Raw genomic sequence first — 21,284 nt, 5'->3', positions numbered from 1 at the left:
TATGCGCTAACAATATAACACAATATGTTATTTTTCTCTTCCCGCTCGCTATTCGAGGCTATCAGTAGCCCAGACCACCACACACAAAAAGCCCGCGTCTGATTGGTCAAAAGTTTTTTCACGCGCCGAGCTGCGCCTGCCACATGCGCGTCGTGGTAAGAGCCTATCACGTGGTCCCGATTAGCAGACGAGAGCATTTCTGTCACTTGTTTTTTTTTACTTATAATTTATAGAAGAAGAAAAAAATTGTTGTAAATAAAAGACAACGTGCACACAGCAGGGAATACATGCTGTGACGGCTAGTCCAGGGAGCTTTTGTGCTGAGAGTGGCTCTGGGATTGTGCCACGGATTACCATCAGCCTGTATGTTATTCTTCGTTGATAGAATATAGACATATATATATATATATATATATATATATATATATATATATATATATATATATATATATATATATATATATATATATATATATGCATGTGTGTGTATCTATATATGTATATATATATATATATATATATCTATATAGATGTATGTATATATGTATATATATATATATATATATATATATATATATATATATATATATATATATATATATATATATATATATATATATATAATAAAGCAGTAATAGTAATATTAATGGTACATATCTATTAAAACCTGTCACGAGTCTAATAATAGAATCTGGACTGAAGCCTGTAGGACTTCCCTGAGTTCACCCAGCTCTAATGGGTACCTGACTCACGTTAAAAAAGTAAAAATTCCTCTTTAGACGTAGCGACCTATTGTTGAAGTTCATATATTCTTTGATCTCGGCATATGAAGGGAAGGTGTGGTCAGCACTTTGTCCAGCCGCCTTTACTTTCCCTAACATGAGCTAGGTACCCATCAGAGCTAGGTGGACTTAGGGACGTTCTACTGATTTGGACCCAGATTCGAACTCTAGACTTTCGGATAGTAGTATAGCGCTCTACCGCTTAAGTCACGCCGTCCCATACTGACTAACGTTGAGCGAAAATAAAAGCGGCTGGACATAGTGGTGACTACTTCACCCCTGCGAATGTCGAGGTTTAGAAACAAGAACTCCATCTGACATATACGTCTTTACTTCTAAAAGGGGAGTTTGAATTTTCTTTACTGCCGAGTGTCTCTAACTTTACTGTAAGCAAAAACTATACCTATGATGATGTTTATTTAAAAATAATTTTTAATGCAAAAGTTCTTCAAAGCGCAAAGACAAGAAGTCAGTTATAGTATTTAAAATAAATAAAAGTTGAGCTTTTATGGAAAACATTATAAAGTTAAGTAGTATTTTCGGACAAAAATGTATACAGTGTAGAAGAAGTAGAGTAACAGCGTTTCTTAGACCATGGTATGTTTAAGGATTGTGTGGTCCACACTGTGTCAGGCCGCATTCTATTTATCCAAAAAGTCAGGTACCCATCAGAGCTGAGTTAACGATCTCCAGAACCGAACTCGAGATTTTCGGGTTAAAATTCCTGTTCTCTATCCACTCAACCACGTCTTTACAAACCACCGGCTCCAGCTAATTGTTAATTATTACCGGTCGTTAAGCCGATTATAATTAATTGTAAGACTCATCAAATTCTATCTGCATTTCTATTACCCATCTCAACAGACGCCATTGCCTTAGCTTAAATGTTTATCCACCAGCAAAACACTTACGACATCCCAAATCTTAAAAAAAAAACCCTCCCTTTAAAACATTTTAAGCGGTCTGAATGCCGAGTTATAACCTAACTTTCTAACGGAAATATAAACAATCATTTATTTAAAGAATAATTAGTATTTTAGTTATTAGTAATAAAGTATTCTTTTTAAAATAGTAAATAATTATTATAGTTTGTTATAGCTTTATTTGCTTTAACATTTCTTTCATATTTGTAAATAAGTTTGTTGTAAAAAATGAGCTTCATTATACAATTAAAACCAAATTAATTAATAAACATTTTCTTGATACGCAGCTAAATAAGAATGATTTAATTATTATATAATTTAAATTTACCTACATTTCTTTAAAATCATGTAGGACTGTAAAAAGAAAAATTAAAAGTACTAAACACCAATTTTTTTTTGTAAACAAACATTTTTCCCTACCTATGTCCAAAAGTTGTAAGCAAATACTATCTTTCCCCCCGCAAGTGTCGTATCAAACAGTTGAAGGATTATACCTAACCTTTACAACTTAAAAACTTTAACTCGTCTCCTTGGCGTGTACGGCAACGAAACAAATCCCGTCGCATTGTTTAAACAGCGAACGAAGAACTCCCTCAACAAACGCTTATGTGTCTTACACATTTTACACCTTACATTTCTACACGATGTGACCTCAAATATTTCGAGTTTTTTGTGTCCACTTCTTTAACGTACGCGTTTAAAAACAAAAGGATTTTTACTATGAGTGAGGATACGTTGTTTATGTTTCATACAAAAAAGTCAGTTGTATTTTATCACGTATATGTCAGTGGTCAGTATAATCTATGATCAACTTGATGGTATGACCTAAAAGGTTGTGGTTTAGTTTACAATTACGTTTAGATTCTTCGTTGATTTACTTAACTTATTACAGTATAACTATAAGGGGGTCATCCATTTATGACGTCCACCACATTTTCGGATTTTTTAAATTCTACTCTTAATATTTAGGTCTGATAATAAACATTATCGAAACATTTTAAGTTAAATATTAAGTTATTAGGTACACAATACGTTATTAAACTCAGCATGCGGACATCAACATGGACCCGACCCGACCCGCCCCCCCCCCCCCCAGTTTACACGCGTCCACAAAAGTCGATTTTTTTCGGACCCCTCCTCCCCCTCCTGAATGTAAGTCATAAATGGATGACCCATAAGCATGTTGCTCAATTTTTTTTTTAATGTGCAGCTTCTAAATTTACCCCAGCTCAGTTATTTTTTCAAGTGTAGCTCATTAATTAATTAAATATATATTAATTAAAATTCGGGACGGCTAACCCGAAAGTCTCGAGTTCGAATCCGGGTTCAAGTCAGTACAACGTCCCTGAGACCACCCAGCTCTGATGGGTACCTAACTCACGTTAGGGATAGTAAAGGCGGCTGGACATAATGCTGACCATGTTGTCCCTTCATATGCCGAAGTGAACTCTACTAACTGATTATAGACTTAATCGATAACTGTTTGGTGGTCGGAGTGGTCGTGTCGGTAAAGCTCTTGGTTGCTAAACCGAAAAGTCTCGAATTCGAACCCTCGGGCAGATGAGGCTCGTTAGCTGGGGACAGCCACTCTTCTAGGAGAGACAACCTCAAAATCCAACAACTGCTGTCTTGTAGTTTGTTCTTGGTTGGACAAAGGCTATGGAAGCAAATTCAAAAAGAAAAGCAGGCTGAAATCGGAGTCAATGGCCTCAATGGCGCATAACCAGTTGACACGAATACTTAATTGTGATGGAGGTGGTCGAGTCGGCAAAAGTTCATGGTTGATACATTCGAAAAAAAGTCTCCAGTTCAAACCCACTGGCAGATAAGGCTCGATCCCTTCCAGCACTAAAAATTAAGAACGAAGAAGCAGTGGCGTAGCAAGGTCGGGTGTCACCCGGTGCGGCACTTTATGGTATCACCATCCAGAGGCGTAGCGACCCATCCCGGGGACAAACTTTCAATTTTCGATTTGCACCCTCCCCTCAAACTTTCCATTTGCACCACCTCCCTCAAACTTTCGATTTGCACATCTTAAATCACTTTTTATCATTCGAATTAATCACTTAATTAAGTGGAATTATCAATTTTCTCTTTATATTTTGCTATTTTTTGTCTTGTTGTCACCCCCCTAAATGGTTTCACCCGTTGCGGTCCGCACCCCCGCCCCCCCCCCCCCTCGCTACGCCTCTGCGAAGAAGATAAATCTTCACACCAGCAGTGCTGAAATTCAAATATATTAAACATAATCTGTACATTGTGTTCATCAAAACACAACATCGGACGAAATGACCGACACACAACTAACTGCAATGTAGTAGGTTAATCATTGTTGACAATAGCAGTGCCATCATTCCGATATGTTTAAAATTATATGAACATTTTGTTTATCAAAACAAAAGATTCAACTCTAAACAAATATCTCACACCAAACTTACATTGGCTTATAGCTGAGGCTGGTCGTTGTATACTGGGTAAACATGAAAAAAATTGTATCTCTCTTTAAACAGATTAATAAACTATTCTTACAGTGGCGTAATAAATTTAGTAGCGTCAACGGCTGATACGTTTCTTAACACGAGTTTCTTCCAGGCTTACCTTTGGGGGGATGGGTGGGGGTGGTAGTGGAGGCTGATACCCCATGAAGAACGTCTACTACCCCCGAACGAAATAAAATATAGAAATATATCCTTTTACAAGCCCCCCCCCCCCCCGGTGAAAAAAGTCTGAAAGAAACACTGTTTTGAACCCATACGATTATTGTGGCATTTGAACTAATGTTGAAGAGACCGCATGCTCGTACGGTAGAGCGTTTATCTTCTAATCTGAAAGTCTGGAGTTCGGATCCCGGGCGGACGTCCGTAGGTCCCGGTACTGAAAACAGTATCCCTACAAATGCCAGGGGGGGGGGTCACTGAAACAGGTGAACTCTACTTCGCTTGTCTGTAAGACATCAGTAGTTCCTAGTACTGAAAACAGTATCCCAAAAAATGCCGGGGGAGGGTCACTGAAACAAGTGAACTCTACTTCACCTGACACACGGACCTTATGATTCTAGCTTTATTGCATGAATTAAAAAAAGTATCGCTTGGTGCTGTTCGGGTCTATTTACCTCATCTCATAAAGATAGACATTTTTTTATTGTATTCAGACGTCATGTGAGGGTGTATAGGATCATCCTGGATTTGAGCATGTTGCCATCCCAAAATATAATTTACATATAGGCCTACTGTCATCGGATTAATAAATAATTTCTGAGCTTAAAAAAATATATGCGCTTTTAAAACTATTTTAAAGATTTATAACAATGCGTAGATTTTACAAACCATGCTGTTTTCTGCTTGAAAGAATTTATATAAATACTTTATAACATTTGCATTACACACATTTTTCTAAACGTATTATAAGTCTTTGATTTCGTTTTAACTGAATTACACATTACACATGAATTTTACTAAAATGATGTTATAAAAAAAACATATTTTAAGAGTGGTACCTAAATGTGTAGTGATTTATTAATTATATTTTCTACAGGGATCAGCACTTGTCATGTGTAGAGTTTTCGAAATGTTATGTGTCTTTTTATTTCTCATGCAATAACGTACCTACCGCACGTTGGTGTATCGGTTAATTATGTCATAAAATAATTATTGATTATCGGATCCTTAAAAATTAACCTCATTAAAGCGAGGTTACTTGGGCCTATTAAAATAAAAAATAAAATATTGATAAAATTTAGAAAAATTACGAACATATTTAGGTTGGAAAAATAAGCAAATTTTTTAGGCCGATGATCCAATCAAAAATTGAAATCCCCCCACTCCTCTTTCGACCCCCCCCCCCCCCGCCCATCTCCCTTTAGCCCTACCACCTGTTCAAGATTTACCTATGCTTAAGACACCGGACATTAGAGTATGCAAACACAGCGCTCTATATGGTGGGAGGGGCGAATAAGGTCACAGTGATAGAAACAAAAAAGTGTGTTGGTCGTTGTTTGTTGGAGTTCAGGGAATTTCGTATATGCCGGAAATACTTTTTTTGTGCTGTGGATTAATCGATTAGCCGTACCCTGTATTAGAGAATGCCTTAGATTTCGCTTATGGATATAGTTTTAGTAACTGTTATGGCTAGGCTTAGACAAAATAATTCTTGTAATTGCTTACTAAAAATTTAGTGTGTAAAAAGAAACATTTTCTTGAAGGCTGGCATTGTCTTATACAACACCGATTTAGGATATAACATCGACAAACGGGATATTTCAGAGTCTACCCAGCTCTAATGGGTACCTGACTCTTGTTGAGGAGACAAGAGCGGCTGGGCATAGTGCTGACAAACACTATTCCTCAATTGAAACCGATGAACTTTACTTGATCTGCAGCAAGTGTTTTGGGCGCGAACGGGAAAATGTTATAAGGGTGTTAGAAACAAGCAAAATGGCGGGTGATTGACGGTCCATTCGGCAAGTGAAGTAGAGTTCACCTGTTTCTGTGACCTCGTCATATGAAAGGATGGTCGGTCAGCTTTACGCCTTTACTTTCCCTAACATGAGTTAGGTACCCATCAGAACTTGGTGGACTCAGGGACGTTCTAGTAACTTAAACCGGGATTTCGAACTCGAGACTTTCGGTTAGCAGTTTAGCGTTCTAACCCTGGGCCACACCATCCCATTACATGTCTAAAACGCCCATTCAAATGTCTAAAAGGTGAACACATTTTAGTAGTAAGTCGTTTTCTAATTTGGTAGTGTAACCCCTATATCAGTAGATTATTTCCAATACACCTGTCTCCTTCGCATCAAATAGTTAATTAACATCATAAATTAAGTGCATCATCAAAATCAATACTTTACCGTATTATAGACTCCACAGTTAAGTTTATAGCAGATGGCCATCCATGTTTAAAACATGCGTATAATTAATTAGGTGGGTGTTAGAAACTGAGTAATTAAAACTGAGTATGATGTATACAACTAGTGAGTTATGTTTTAGAGATATGTCGTCCAAATGATGAATTCTGTCGGGGTTGCAACGCTGATCATCACAGTTGAAATATTTGCTAGCTACCTAAGTTGAAAACTGAAATAATTTAACTTATTTTACCCACCCTATTTTATCAATCCCATGGGCCGTTAGGTTCGAAAGGGAATTTTACTTGTACTCAGCTTCAACGTGTATGTCTGTCAGTGGTATATTTAGTGTAACATGTACAACAGAAGAAAAAAAAATCAGAAAAAAGTAGATCCCTTTCAAACTCGATGGTCTAGAGGGCAAGTGAAGTAGAGTTCACCTGCTTCAGAGACCTCGGCATATACAGAGATACTGTAGTCAGCACTATGCCCAGCTGGCTTTACTTTCCCTAACATCATTTAAGTACCCATCAGAACTGGGTGGACTCAGGGACTTTCTAATGAGTTAAACCAGGATTCGAAACTCGAGGCATTTGCGTTAGCAGTCTAACGCTCTAACGCTAGGCCACGACGTCCAATTTGTAGAACAGAACTTTGACAGAAATCTTGTCTGTTTCTATGACAACCACATATGTATGCACTACTCTGAAACCAACGTCCTTCAACGGTTTATGTTTTATAGCACGTATCCATTGAAGTTGTCTTATGAAGTGGATATGCTTGGATTTGCGGCTTAAGACACTAGTCGGCCACCTTGTTGATAAGATCATATTTAAGCTGGCGTACTTAAAGTTACATAACCTATCAGATAACAGACTGCACTGGCATGTTGTTTTTTTACTTTTAAACTGATCAAAACTATAGTTCCCTTTGGTTTTATTACTTTGCAGTTGGTTATACTTATGTATTGACTTTGTATTCTTCCATTTTCATCATCATCTTGTTTTTGCCTGTGCCCAAGACACACTGGGCAGATCGAGTAGAGTTTATCTCCACAATGACTTTTTCATATAGGGCTGGAAAATAGGTCAATAAACAGTTCTATGGCTCATGCAGGTTTTATTGAGCCGTAGAACTGGTTGGTGACCTACTTACCAGCCCTATAAAGCTGTCTGATTATTTCTTTGTGATGATGGTCACAGATCGAGATTTGAAATTTTATACAAAAAAAAAAAAAAAAAAAAAAGACGAAAAAATACAACACTAAAAGTGACACCTTTGAACATGACGGTCAATAATGCAGATAAAGTAGAGTTCACCTGTTTCGGCGACCTCCGAATTGTGTGATCAGTTTAATGCTCAGCCGCTTTAGTTTTTCCTAATGTGAGTCAGATACCCATCAGAGATCTTTTGGACTAAATGACGTACCATATACTCGAGTCCGGGATCTGAACTAGAGACTTTCGGTTTAGCTGTCGTGTGCTCTACCATCCAACCACATCGTTCCATTCTTCAAATATGAACGCATTTTTTTGTTTTCTATTCGATCTAAATATAATTATTCATTAAGTCTGGACTAATTAATTTGTTTTTAATTAACAGGCTAAACATCGAACTTCCTGTGTGTAATCAAGACCTGCAGGTTTTAGACTAATTACCTAATTAGCAATCAACCACCATGGAAGCACTCTACATCCACATCGCCAACAAGCTAGAGTCCATCAGATTCGGCAAGCCGAAACACTCTGGGAAGCTGATCGACATCGCGGAGCTCAAGACCCTCGAGCTCTGGAGAGCGGTGTTTGCCGAGTTCCTGGCGCAGATTCTGTTCGTCTTCCTGGGCTGTGCCTCGGCCATCGCTATCAACCCGACCAATTCATCTGATCCCGTCTACCTGGTTAAGGTAAGGGGGTCACATATTTTGGGGGGGGGGGGAGGGAGGGGGGGGGGAGGTCGATTGAACAAGAAATGTGTACGTTCATCTCAAATTAAATTTGTGTGTTTAAATTCCAATCAGGAAATTGATTTGAAGAAAAATTAAAAAATGTACATCTTTAACGTCCCCCGGTGGATAAAGCATTCCACTGAATAGATGAAGTTGAGTTCACTTGTTTAATGACATCGGCATATGAAGGATGGTGTGGTGAGCAGTGTGCCTAGCCGTTTTTATTTTCCCCAACATAGGTCAGGTACCCATCAGAGCTGTGTGGACTCAGGGACGTCCTACAGTGACTAGTCCGAACCAAACTTTATACCATTTTACTATATCGCCACATTAAAAGAAAGTAGATTTCAAAAAAAAAAAATCTTTGTAGGTCTATACATGATCCGATCAAGAAATCACCTTAGGACTGGATTTTAACCTGAAATTTACTTTAGTTAGCTATTTAGCTAATTTAAAAAACTATGTTTGTGGAATGTTTTAAAAAACCTACCAGTTCACTTCATGTTGACAACCCTCAGATACTGTTTTAGAAAGTTATTGCTTTGTCATAAAAATAAATTGTGATTACGTTTTGTGTCCAACGTATGACTATGTCGAGAAAGGGTAGGGGAGTGACAACCATTTTTACAGAATTGTGGCGGCATGTATGGACGACCAATTATGCAGAGCCCCCCCCAACCCACCCTCCTTCTGGGGCACTTCACAGCCCACCCACTCGTCGACAAACTAAGCTTTTTAAAATTTCACAAAACAGTTTAAGAATTATTATAATCTACGGAAATTAAAAGTGCACTCCTCCGCCTAAAGCTGAATGTCTGAAACCCTGCAAGGAACTATTTCCAGCTGAGTTGACTCAGGGGTGTGGATACAGAGTAATTAGAGGTCTCCTTAGATATGAAATAATGTTTCCAAGACCTACTGAACTAAGTTGACTCATGCTGATGTGTGTTTGTTTTGTGTGGGGGCGGGGGAGAGTTCGTATAGAAACGAAATCAGGGGCGGGGGTCGTATAGAATCGAGTTGACTCACGGGTTAGGTTACTTCCCGCTTTCAAGACCGATAGTTCACTTAAAGAAATGTATGAAATTCTTAGCATTACCAGTTCATACCTAACATAGAGACGTGTTAACATAACGTAGTGTTAGACTGACATATTTTACTTCGTTGTTTTGTTTTCCTCGCCGTTCTTATCGTTTATCTGTTATCTCCCCTCCCGATCTAAATTTAAACTCACGTGACTACGCTAACAACAGTAAACACAACACCAGCAACAGCTTATCACACCCACACTCGGGGGACTGGTGGTTTAAACACATCTTACATTAATTATCACAGCGATTTGCAATGGCAAGAAGGGTACACATTATTCCACGTTTTACACACACACACACACACATACACACACACACACACACACACACACATATATATATATATATATATATATGTGTGTGTGTGTGTGCGTGTGCGTGTGAGTGTATATTTATGTATGTATATGTAGGCCTATGTATTTATATATATATATATATATATATATATATATATATATATATATATATATATATATATATATATATATATATATATATATATATATATATATATATATATATATATATATATATATATATATATATTCATATTCATATTCATGTATATGTTTATATTTTTATATATATGCGTATGTATATAATTATTAATACTGTACATAAATACATATATTGCATAACGCTTATAAGAGAGCAAAATAACGCTCACGTGGCATTTGAATCTGTCAATAATAACACGACTAAGCTAATAGCTAAGGCTAAACGTTATATAGCTGACGTATTAGGGGTTTATAATGGTGGCTTGTCCACCCCACCCCAACACCCCAACCCAACTCCCCCACCCCAAACTCTTCACCCCTCAACTCTACCCACCACAAACTCCCCACTCCTACATCCCCTCACCCCCAACGTTTAGTCTAAGCGAACCAAACTCTCAGTATCATAATTAGACCAGTCCGTTATGTTAAATTGACAACAAATCCACTAAGTTTCACACAAGTAACTTGTAGCAGAACTTGCCCGTATCGTAGTCTAGTAAAGGCAGAAAATGTTTTATTTCCAGACGCCCCCAACCCCACCCCCCTCCCCCAACACTCTCCAACTCAGTTTGTTTAACCACAGAAATATGTCCAGGTTCTAATCAGGGCCGTGGCCTATATCAGACGTCTACGTGACGTCCAGCACTAGCCATCGTAGGGTCTCAGACGTATGGTTTTTTTAATACGTCTTGAAGTAAGCAGCTTAAGTGCGGAAAATTATTTTGTGAATAGCTTGACTCAAAGATAACTGCTTCGATTGATTATCTCGTTGGTGGCGTGTGTAAAAACTAAATTTAAAATTACACCTGTTTAAAATAAATATTGGATTTAACATGAGCATAGTATTCTTCATCTCCATCTTTCTTAAATGTAATTGGTCGGGATTACATCCAAATAATTACGTATTACGTGTCAACTTCTTATGCGCCGTATAAGCCGTGGACGCAGATTTCAGGCGACTTTTCTTTTAGGATTTGCTTCCATAGCCTTTGTCCAACCAAGAACAAACTATAAGTCTGATTAAGAAGTTTTCTCTACTAGATGGGTTGCTGTCGCCAGCTTTTGAGGCTCATAAGCCCGAGGGATTTGAACTCGGGTTTTTTCAGTTTAGCAGCCCTTAGCTTTTTTTGTTAAACAATATGCATGTTATCATGTGCACAATAATACAGCACATTTTAAAATATCTAAGGTCAAAGCAGAACAAGTTACCTCTCTACAAATAGAGAAATTGAACTAATTCTTCCTTAAAAAATGATAGAACAACGACTTAACACTATTCTCGCAGCTAGTGCTTTGAATAAAGAGTATATCCCCCCCCCCCACCGACTTTAAGATTTATTAAAATTTCTAAAAAATTCAAGGCCTTAGATCGTTTTAGGTTAGGTATTCTTTTAAGACCTGACGATCATAAGGGGAGCTCAACACGAAGTCTGTTCTTAAAATTATTGTAGTTCATTGAACATCTCTGTTTAGCGATCTACCAACTGGATGTTGCATCTGTTTAGATTGACGTAAGCGTCACATGATAGGTTTACCTTACATAATATAGAGTGACTTTTGTGGTCAAAGTCTAGGTTTCAAGGTTAGTTTGACCTCAGGGTATCACACAAGAGTGACCTTGGGGTCACCGTCTAGAGTGACGTTGGTTGAATGTAAGGTCTGACATTTGAGTCATGGTTGGCCGTAGATCACTTTCAAGGATGACCTTAGGGTGAGCGTCTCTAGAGTTCTTAGAGCCGCCGTCTATTTTGACCTTAGAGTCACCTCCTTTTATGACCTTACTGTCACCATCTAATTTAACCTTAGGTTCACCTTCTATTTTGACCTCGATGTCACCGTTCTTTTGGAATCCCAGGGTCACCGTCTATTGTGACCTTATGTTCACCTTCTATTGTGACCTTATGTTCACCTTCTATTATGACCTTAGGGTCATCGTCTATTGTGACCTCAAGTTCACCTTATATTGTGACCTTAGGATCACCCTCTACTCGAATCTTACACTAAAACACGACACTACTAGATATGCGGTAGTACCGCGACCTCCATTTTGATCTGTTAACATTCCCATGATGCAATGCAAGTCACTGGACTAGACATGTGCAGTTGGACCAATTAAATTAGATGACTTATCTTTGAACCTGGGACTAATTAAAGTAGGTCATGTTGACACATGAGTTGGTTAAGATGTAGCAGTTGTTGGTGTGTGCTAGCGAGGTGTGCCCTGTGTAGGTGTGTTTGATGTCAGGGTGTTGTGTATACGTATTATGCATATTTTTGTGTTTGTATGTGTATTGGAGGACGTGGCCTAGTAATAGAGAGCTAGACTTCTAACCACAAATTCTCGAGTTCTAATACTGGTTCATATTAGTAGACCACCCAGCTCTGATGGGTGCCTAACTTACGTTAGGGAGAGTAAAGGCGGCTGGGCATAGTGCTGACCACGCTATCCCTTCATATGCCGATGTCTTTGAAGCAGATGAACTCTACTTTATCTGCCCCATGTGTCTTGGGTACGAACCGGAAATGATGATGGTGTGTGTGTTCTAAGTATATTATATCTGTGGTGTGTTATATTTAATGTGAATGATGTATGGTGATGTAAGAGTTGCATCTAAATACACCATATAACATACTGTATATCCGAAATGTTTTGGTGGGGGGGGGGGGGAGCAAAAAAAAATTACTTCGACACATTTGCAAGTAGCAACAATGAATTCCGAAACAGTCCTCTAAGTCAAAGGTTCTTAACTAGGTCTCGATAGAACCCCAAGACTTCAGTGATATAAGACACACACCCGACTCATGATTCACGATGGGATTTCGTCAGTAAAGACGATAGACTAATTTATAAGGGTTTAGTGAATAAGCGTATGAAACTGATGAGGGTTCGTTACCTCCAAAAGGGTACCAGAACTAATAAAAATTAATTAATTAAGTAAAGGCCAGTATAAGTATCTTCATTAGTATAGGACCATCTATAATAAAAGGACACTTTGCCATACATCGAATCAGACACAACATGCACTTGAAGATAAGCTAGGACACGATTTTAATTTAGTAAAAAAGAGACAAAGCCTTAATGAAAGTTTTTTTTAAAGAACGACGTAATTTATTTTCATGTATTGTGATATGTCTATATATTTTATTGTGAGGATTCGATTTATAATTAAGGATTTAGACAATGTTTTTGGCAGTATCTGTTTGTTTCCGAAAAAAAGTTTTGTTTTCTTTTTTTTGTTTGTTTTAATTGTACATGACCTTAATCAGACACTATAGTCCAACTGTAGGCCGGATCAACGGCAATTCAACAGGAGTTTCGGGGCTCCGGACTCCAGGCCTGTATCGTGTCTGATTACATCTGGTTTTGAGTAGCGAATGATATAAGTCATAGAAAAGGTGGTTTGGAAGGTAACGAAACACAAATTAATCTATGTTTACCCAGGTTGCAAAAGCCGCTTAATTATCTACAGTATTTCTTCCAGGCATCTCTTCGGGTAGGGACTAAGCCCCACGAAGAAAGTCTACCACCCCCCCCTGAACGGATTGGAATTTATATAGAAAACTATACTTTTAACATGTTGTCCCCCCCCCCCACTAAAATATCAAGAGCCCCCAGAGAAAAAAGTCTGGAAGAAACACTCATTATCTACAATATAGATTATCATTCCCCGAAAAGAATCCTTGCATTATATTTTACTTGAATCTATACAATGCCATGCATATATTGCTCTTATATTAGATTTTTCTTCTTCTTAGTTCTAAATTTTAATGTAAGGTGGGGTTTCCCCCTGTACAATTAAGTATTAGCAACATGTTCAACACCATATTGATAGTTGATATCAATTTCAGCATGCGTTTCATTCTGTATTTGTTTCCATAGTATTTGTCTATCCAGTAGCAAACTACAAAGTAGTAGTTTTTGGACTCTTGAGTTTTTCTCCAAGATTGGTTGCTGTCCCCAGTTGTGTTCCCTCCAGACAGTTTTCTCAGGGGGGGGGGCTTGATATTTCTGAGGGGGTACGTACTAAATTTTCCGGAGGAGTGGCGGACACTGTTAAAACTATATGTTTTCTATACATTCCTTTTCGTCCTGGGGGAGAGAGGGGGGGGGGACTCTGCCTGGTAGAAACTCTGGTCCCCAGCTGTCGAGCCTCATCCACCCGGGGGTTTGAACTCGGGACTTTCTCGGGTTGGCAACCGTGAGCATTACCGGTCCGACCACGCCGATACCTTTAAGTAGATTACCCCCCCCTCCCTTACACACACACTGTTCACAAATTTGTCAAGACTATTTGTATCGCAATGAAGTTTGCATAGCACTTAAGTTACCCTTTTCTTTGAAAACATAATCTGCCCCTTATCTTTGAGATTAGAGGGGACGGTGGGTCGTCATGTTGTGACGGACCAAAATTCTTGCAGGGAGAACTCTGGAAATACAAACTTGGTGTTATCTATCTGTGTCAGAGATACAGATATAAAAATATCTTTTAGAGTCATCTTAACTTGTACATCTGTAAGGGTTGGATTTTCTCGCGCTTTAAAACACTAATCAACACGGTTTATCGTTTTTCTTTACAATATTTGTAGAGGAAATAATGTTTTTCTTGAATATTTGAGATTTGTTTCGACGAGAGAGGTTATGCGGTTGGTGTTTTTGATGTTTTTTCCCATAAGATGGACATTACTAAAATAAGAGTAAACATAAACTTATATTATATGCATTAAAAAATTATCTGCGTGGTCGGATGTAGAGCGTAAGGCTGTAGAGCGTCGTGGAGTCCACCTAGCTCTAATAAGTGTATATATATATACACATATATACATATACATATATATATATATATAGATATATATATTTAGACACACATATATGTATACACATATGGGTACTTTACTCACTTAATTATAAATAAATACACTTATTTATATATTGTGTAAGTTGACACACACACAGACACACACACACACACAAACACACACACAAACACACACATATATATATATATATATATATTATATATATATATATATATATATATATATATATATAATACATTTACTAGGGCTTAAGGCTTGTATTGTATATATCGCATATCACAAACGTATGCACAGTACTGTACAACATACTTAATTTTCATGCCACATCTGTGTTGTAAATTGCTTATTACCTTGGAAGACAAAACTAATGCTATTGTCCAGCCGAATTGCCAATTACCCTATGTTCTTTTCGTTATCCAACTTATGACTGGAACTAATTAAAGCTGAGCTGATAGTGCTGCCCTACGCACCTGTTCTGTAGACTAAGCCCCCCCCCCCCCATAAATCACAAACCACCAGCTTATCTTTGCATCGGGTTAAGCAATTCGTCCAAACGGATTGCTAATATCTAAGATCGAGACTTATCTCATTAAGGTTGTTGTGTTTATCTGCTGCCTCGCAGTGTTCAGAAATCCGAATTTCTCACAACTAACAAAAAAAAAAATAACCAACGTAACAGCATTCCAGTACGCAATCTAATGCTAATTACTTTGGCGTCATTCGATTAATTAAGTCTAATCACAGCAAATGCCAAGGACTGAGGCGCCATGTTGTGTTTCATGTTTTTATATATGCTAAACACTTAATTAACAATGTCACCAATTAACCGAAAGCTAACTACTCCACCACGTAAAGGCTGCGGACTAATATATCATTTAGCAGTCAATGTTATACAGCACTCACATATTTTAGCCTCGTTCTGAAATGTTCATGTGATGGAACTAACATTGATCAATTTCTATTGTTCTATTTACATTTTTCTCGCATCTAAATGAAGTTTTTAATTTTGTAATACTAAGCAGAACCCATATAATTTATATCTTTATGTAAAAAGAATGTGTGATCAGCATTTCCCCCCACGTCAACCGAGTAGGTACTCATTAGGGCTGGGTGGGCTCACTGACGTTCAACAAGTTAATCTGTTTTGTACTATTGAGTTAACTTTTCTCTAGTTTTATTTTTATAGTTTTCTGTAAACATATTAAAAGTATTCTTCGCAGGTACGGCGCAAGGCGGGGACGGGGGTATGGACCGCGTAACTCCATTTAGGGGGTGACACTTAGACGAAAATATGCAGCATATATATATATATATATATATATATATATATATATATATATATATATATATATATATATATATATATATATATATATATATATATATATATATATATATATATATATATATATAAATAAATAAATAAATATATATATATATATATATATATATATATATATATATATATATATATATATATATATATAGTTTAGAGGCTGGCAGAGCTTCTTCCAGGCATGTCTTTCATGTTCCCCGAACCTGATTGAGTGAAACCCAAGCATTACATTCCGCTGTGTTAGGTAAAAATACAAGGTGCTAGAAAAATGCAGCTTAACTCGGTCTTGTTAAGCACAATTTAAAGACGTAAATTTCCATTAAAAATAATGGGATTTAAAAAAGCGGTACAACAAGATTGAGAATAGAAGTATCAAGCAGGTGTTAATCCGTCAATAAATCATCGGATAAGTTAATTACACGGCACAATCATCAGAAGACGCGCCGGATTATTTAGACGAGTTGAACGTAATCGTTTTAATGTCACCGTGACCTGAATTACAACCTGGACAATCGTGTCACGCTGACCTAGTAAATTAGGCAGGTGGTACACAAATAAGACAAGCGCGAACAAAAGGCAGGCACAGATCCTATGTCAGGTTAGAATTAATTCAATAATAAGGTCAGGCTCCAGGTTAAATCGCTGACAATTTTAAAATAGCCGACACAAACATATTGTTATCCCCTGGTTATTTCCTAATAGGAAAAATAAACCTATTAAATTCACGATGATTGGATTGTGAAAATAATTGGCTGTGTTGTATATCAGAAAAACAAGATTATCCAACATTAATGAAAGATTTGAATTAAATTTTGAAAAAATAGTGTATACTGATATTTTTTTTACTCGCTATTACTTAACAATGGAATATTCGATATCTTTCTAATGTATGTGTAATACCATTATCTTAAGTCTTGACTATGTGACACTATCATATATATATATATATATATATATATATATATATATATATATATATATATATATATATATATATATATATATATATATATATACATGTGTGTGTGTGTGTCTGTGTCTTTGTGTGTGTGTCTGTGTGTGTGTATGTGTGTGTGTGTGTGTGTGTCTGTGTGTCTGTGTGTCTGTGTGTCTGTGTGTCTGTGTGTCTGTGTGTCTGTGTGTGTGAACCATAGACTTGACTTCAGCAACATCCAAAAGCCATAATAGATATTTTATGTTTTTATTTATGCTTGTTTTGTTTGACTAGTATTAACCCCCTAAGACCCATACACACCCTTTAACCCTTTAAGAGTAGTTGCAACATGACTACATGTAAACACAACATCCACATAGCGCTTGGTCCCAGGGATTGTGCTGACCTTTTACTCTGTGCTTATATTTACTTAACAGTTCTGCTGACCTTTTAGATATTTGCCTCCCCTTTAAAGGGACGTAACCGATTTGAAAAAAAAAAGTTAAAATCATTAAGTCAGGAATGACACGAAAATAAAAATAATTTCGACTGTCTGATTGCGCCTGTCATGAAAACATCGCACAATTGTAAGTCAAAGTTCAGGAGGGGCGTTCGTCATAAGTTTTATTTAGCGGGGTTTTTAGCGCTACTTGCGTGGGAGTGGACAATACGGGTTTATGTGTTGTGTTTATACCAGTACAATAGCATTACAAGGTCTAAATGTAAGATATATATATATATATATATATATATATATATGTTTATATATATATATATATATATATATATATATATATATATATATATATATAACCAACACAAATAAGGAGGATTTTTTAATCACTTAGTACGTTCATATATATATATATATATATATATATATATATATATATATATATATATATATATATATATATATATATATATATATATATATATATGTATGTATATATATATATATATATATGCACATGCATTTAAGAAGTAGTTGGGTCGTGTGACTGTAGGACGTCCCTGAGTTCACCCAGCTCTGATTGGTACCAGACTAACATTAGGGAAAGTAAAGACGAATAGCATAGTGAAGACGACATTATCCCTTCATATTCCGAGGTTAAGAAACATGAACTACTTCGTCTGCCCATTGGCTGTCTAAACAGGAAGATTCACTTAAGACGTAGCCGATGAATATATGTTAATGTTTTAAAAATGCAAATTTTAAGCAGTATTTTTGAAATATACATAACCTTCTGTAGAAATTTGTTTTAAGACATTCTCAAATGTTTTAAACACATTCATTTTTGAATATTTTTCTTTTTTTTAAAAAAAATATTTAGCTTAGATATTTAATTAGTTTTCGCTAAGCCGCAAAAGATACCAGTGACTCGTATAAAACAAATCTTAAAGTGATTGATAATACAAATTTACAAACAACAGAAAAATGAGTACAGTCACGGTAATGTTTCCTAGTCATGAAGACGTGCTTTTATCTAGATCAACTTGACACCGAAGAGATAAAAGACAACTTGAGAACATGATATTTTTTGTTCTGTAGAGTTGCTCCGTCGGTACTAACGATATGATACACGACCTTAAGGGCTATTCACAGCCTGTTTAACCCGTATCTAAAGAAACATCGCCCCCCTCCCCCATCAATGGCCGCATGAAGTAATGTCTTATTTAGGGCCTGAAGACATTCATTAAAACGAAGACAATTAAAAGACAGACAACGAACTCTCCTTAAGCAAAGTTAAGGTTGACATAGTAGGACTGTAACATCAAAAACGGAGTGATCTAACGGTAGAGAGCTGGACTGCTAGCCCGTTAGTCTCGTGTTCGAATCCGGGTTCAAGTCAGTAGACCGTCTGATGGGTACCTAACTCACGTTAGGGAAAGTAAAGGCGGCTGGGCATAGTGCTGACCACACTTCTCTTCATATGCCGAGGTCACAGAAACAAGTGAACTCTACTTCACTTGCCCCATAGACCGTCGTTTGAAAGGGATCTTTAAAAAAGACAAAAAACATCAAAACCAGCTATGCCTACAAATTGGATGTCACACCACATATATGAAACGAATCCTAGCCGATATTGCCACAGTAAATCTGAAACCCTTCAGCCTGAAGACAATGCCACATTGAGGATATAAACCCACCCCCGCCCCTCCCCCGTTCAGAAAACGTGACGACAAAATCTCAATAAGACAATAATCCAACCATCCCACAACACCATAAAAGACAATAACCCCACCCCACAACACCATAATAAGACAATAACCCACCCCCACCCCACAACACCATGCTAAGACAATAACCCCACCCATAGAACGCCACATCAAGGCTTCGACACCCCAACCTAAATCGGAAAACAACACCACATGCGATAATAACCCAACCCTCACACGTAAACTTTTAAGAGGCTAACCACCACCCCCCACCCTACACACCACACACCAAACATTAAGACAATTTCAAATCAAGATCATAACCATACCCTAACCCTCAAACTTTTCTAAGACAACGTCAAAATGATGCAATACACCCCACTTCCAATTCATCCCACTCACCAAACATTAAGACAATTTCACAACGCGGCCTGCCCCCCCCCCCCCCCCCCCCCGCACCCCCACCCATAAACTTCTAAGACAACTCCACTTCGAGGCTGTGACCCACAACCCCATACAAGTAGAGACCAGCTCGGTTATCAAAACAAGTGTCAGCTTATCACTAGGTCCCCAATCACGTTGTTTACGGTAATTGAATTGTCTCCAGATCCGTTTCTTCTAATTGGTTTCCATTTTTAATCAATTTCTGACCCTACATCATTACATTACTGTCGGCTAAATCTTAAAATTTATACTTTGTGTATGGTAATTGAATTGTCTCCAAATCCGTTTGTTCTATGTGTTTAGCAAATTAATCAATTTCTGTCCATACATTAGACCTAAAATAAAAACAAATTTACACGTTTTTACGGTAACTGAATTGTCTGAAAATATAATAAGTTTGTTTTAATTGTTCTATATTTTTTTATCAATCACTAATCAGATATTAACATTCTGTCGCCTAATTCAACTACTGCTTTTGTTTATTTATGAAAAATTATTTATTTCAAATGACTTCATGTAGTTTGATTTAGTATGGAATAATACTATATTATTATATTTTTTTACAAAAATACATACACATTTACATTACACACACATCTCTCTCTCTCTCTTTCTCTGTCTCTCTCTCACTCACTCTCTCTCTCTCTCTCTCTCTCTCTCTCTCTCTCTCTCTCTCTCTCTCTCTCACTCTCTCTCTCTCTCTCTCTCTCTCTCTCTCTCTCTCTCTCTCTCTCTATATATATATATATATATATATATATATATATATATATATATATATATATATATATATATATATGTATATAAAATACACGTGTAAGTCATATCCTATCAACAGCGAAGCCCATTGGCCTAGTTTTTTTCAACACTTTTCCGAACGCCATTCTGAGTAGGTCACTTGTGTATGTTTTGACATTGACCCCATTTGACCTATTTAAACTTTTAATGTTTATCAAACAAAAGGCCAGCGGCCAACAACTTAGTGGGGTAGATATTCAGGTTTTGTAAACATTCTATTGAACGATATAGGATCAAATTATAAGCGATCTTCTAAGTAAAAAAAAATAATCAAATTAACAGTTACACTTAAATGTAGTTCAAATAGGTATGGGAATCGGGTTTGAAGGTCATGTTTGAAATATTTTTAACACTTGTTTTAATTAAGTTTTAAGTAAGTTTTGATTATGCTTAATTGTATAATAGTATTTTTTTGTGGTTTTCACAATTAAATGCAGTAAAAATAAAATTGAAATTAAATGCGGGACGAGAGATGTTTTTACAAGCTTTTATTTAACTCACTTCCTCGTCAGTCTGTCGTCAGTCTAGACGGAAACGCGGGAGTGAAAATTCGGACAGTTCTACTTGACCGACACAATTCACAGTTGGCACGTGGGTCAAGACATGAAGGCAATGCAATCTGAAACTAAATTTGACTTAATTGGATGCCTAATTGATTTTTTATGAATTAATTAAAATTTGGACCGAATTAGTAGGCATGTCTAGCCAAC

General features: G+C 36.9%; 1 protein-coding gene across 3 annotated transcripts in view; it reads left to right on the top strand.

Annotated features, from left to right (window-relative positions):
- Positions 1-214: 214 nt before the first annotated feature.
- LOC131955185 (aquaporin-5) overlaps positions 215-21,284 on the top strand; it is a 64,103-nt gene continuing 43,033 nt past the window's right edge. For all 3 annotated transcript variants that reach the window (XM_059319198.1, XM_059319199.1, XM_059319200.1), the window contains exons 1-2: positions 215-363; positions 8,154-8,454. In XM_059319198.1, the coding sequence (XP_059175181.1) occupies positions 8,230-8,454 (225 nt within the window). In that variant the 5' untranslated portion in view covers positions 215-363; positions 8,154-8,229. The remainder of the gene's footprint in view (positions 364-8,153; positions 8,455-21,284) is intronic.

This window comes from Physella acuta, unplaced genomic scaffold, assembly GCF_028476545.2.
Source record: "Physella acuta isolate Inbredline_101_S28 unplaced genomic scaffold, ASM2847654v3 ptg001058l, whole genome shotgun sequence".
NCBI classification, from domain to species: Eukaryota; Metazoa; Mollusca; class Gastropoda; family Physidae; genus Physella; species Physella acuta.
This window is presented reverse-complemented; position numbering and strand designations above follow the sequence as displayed.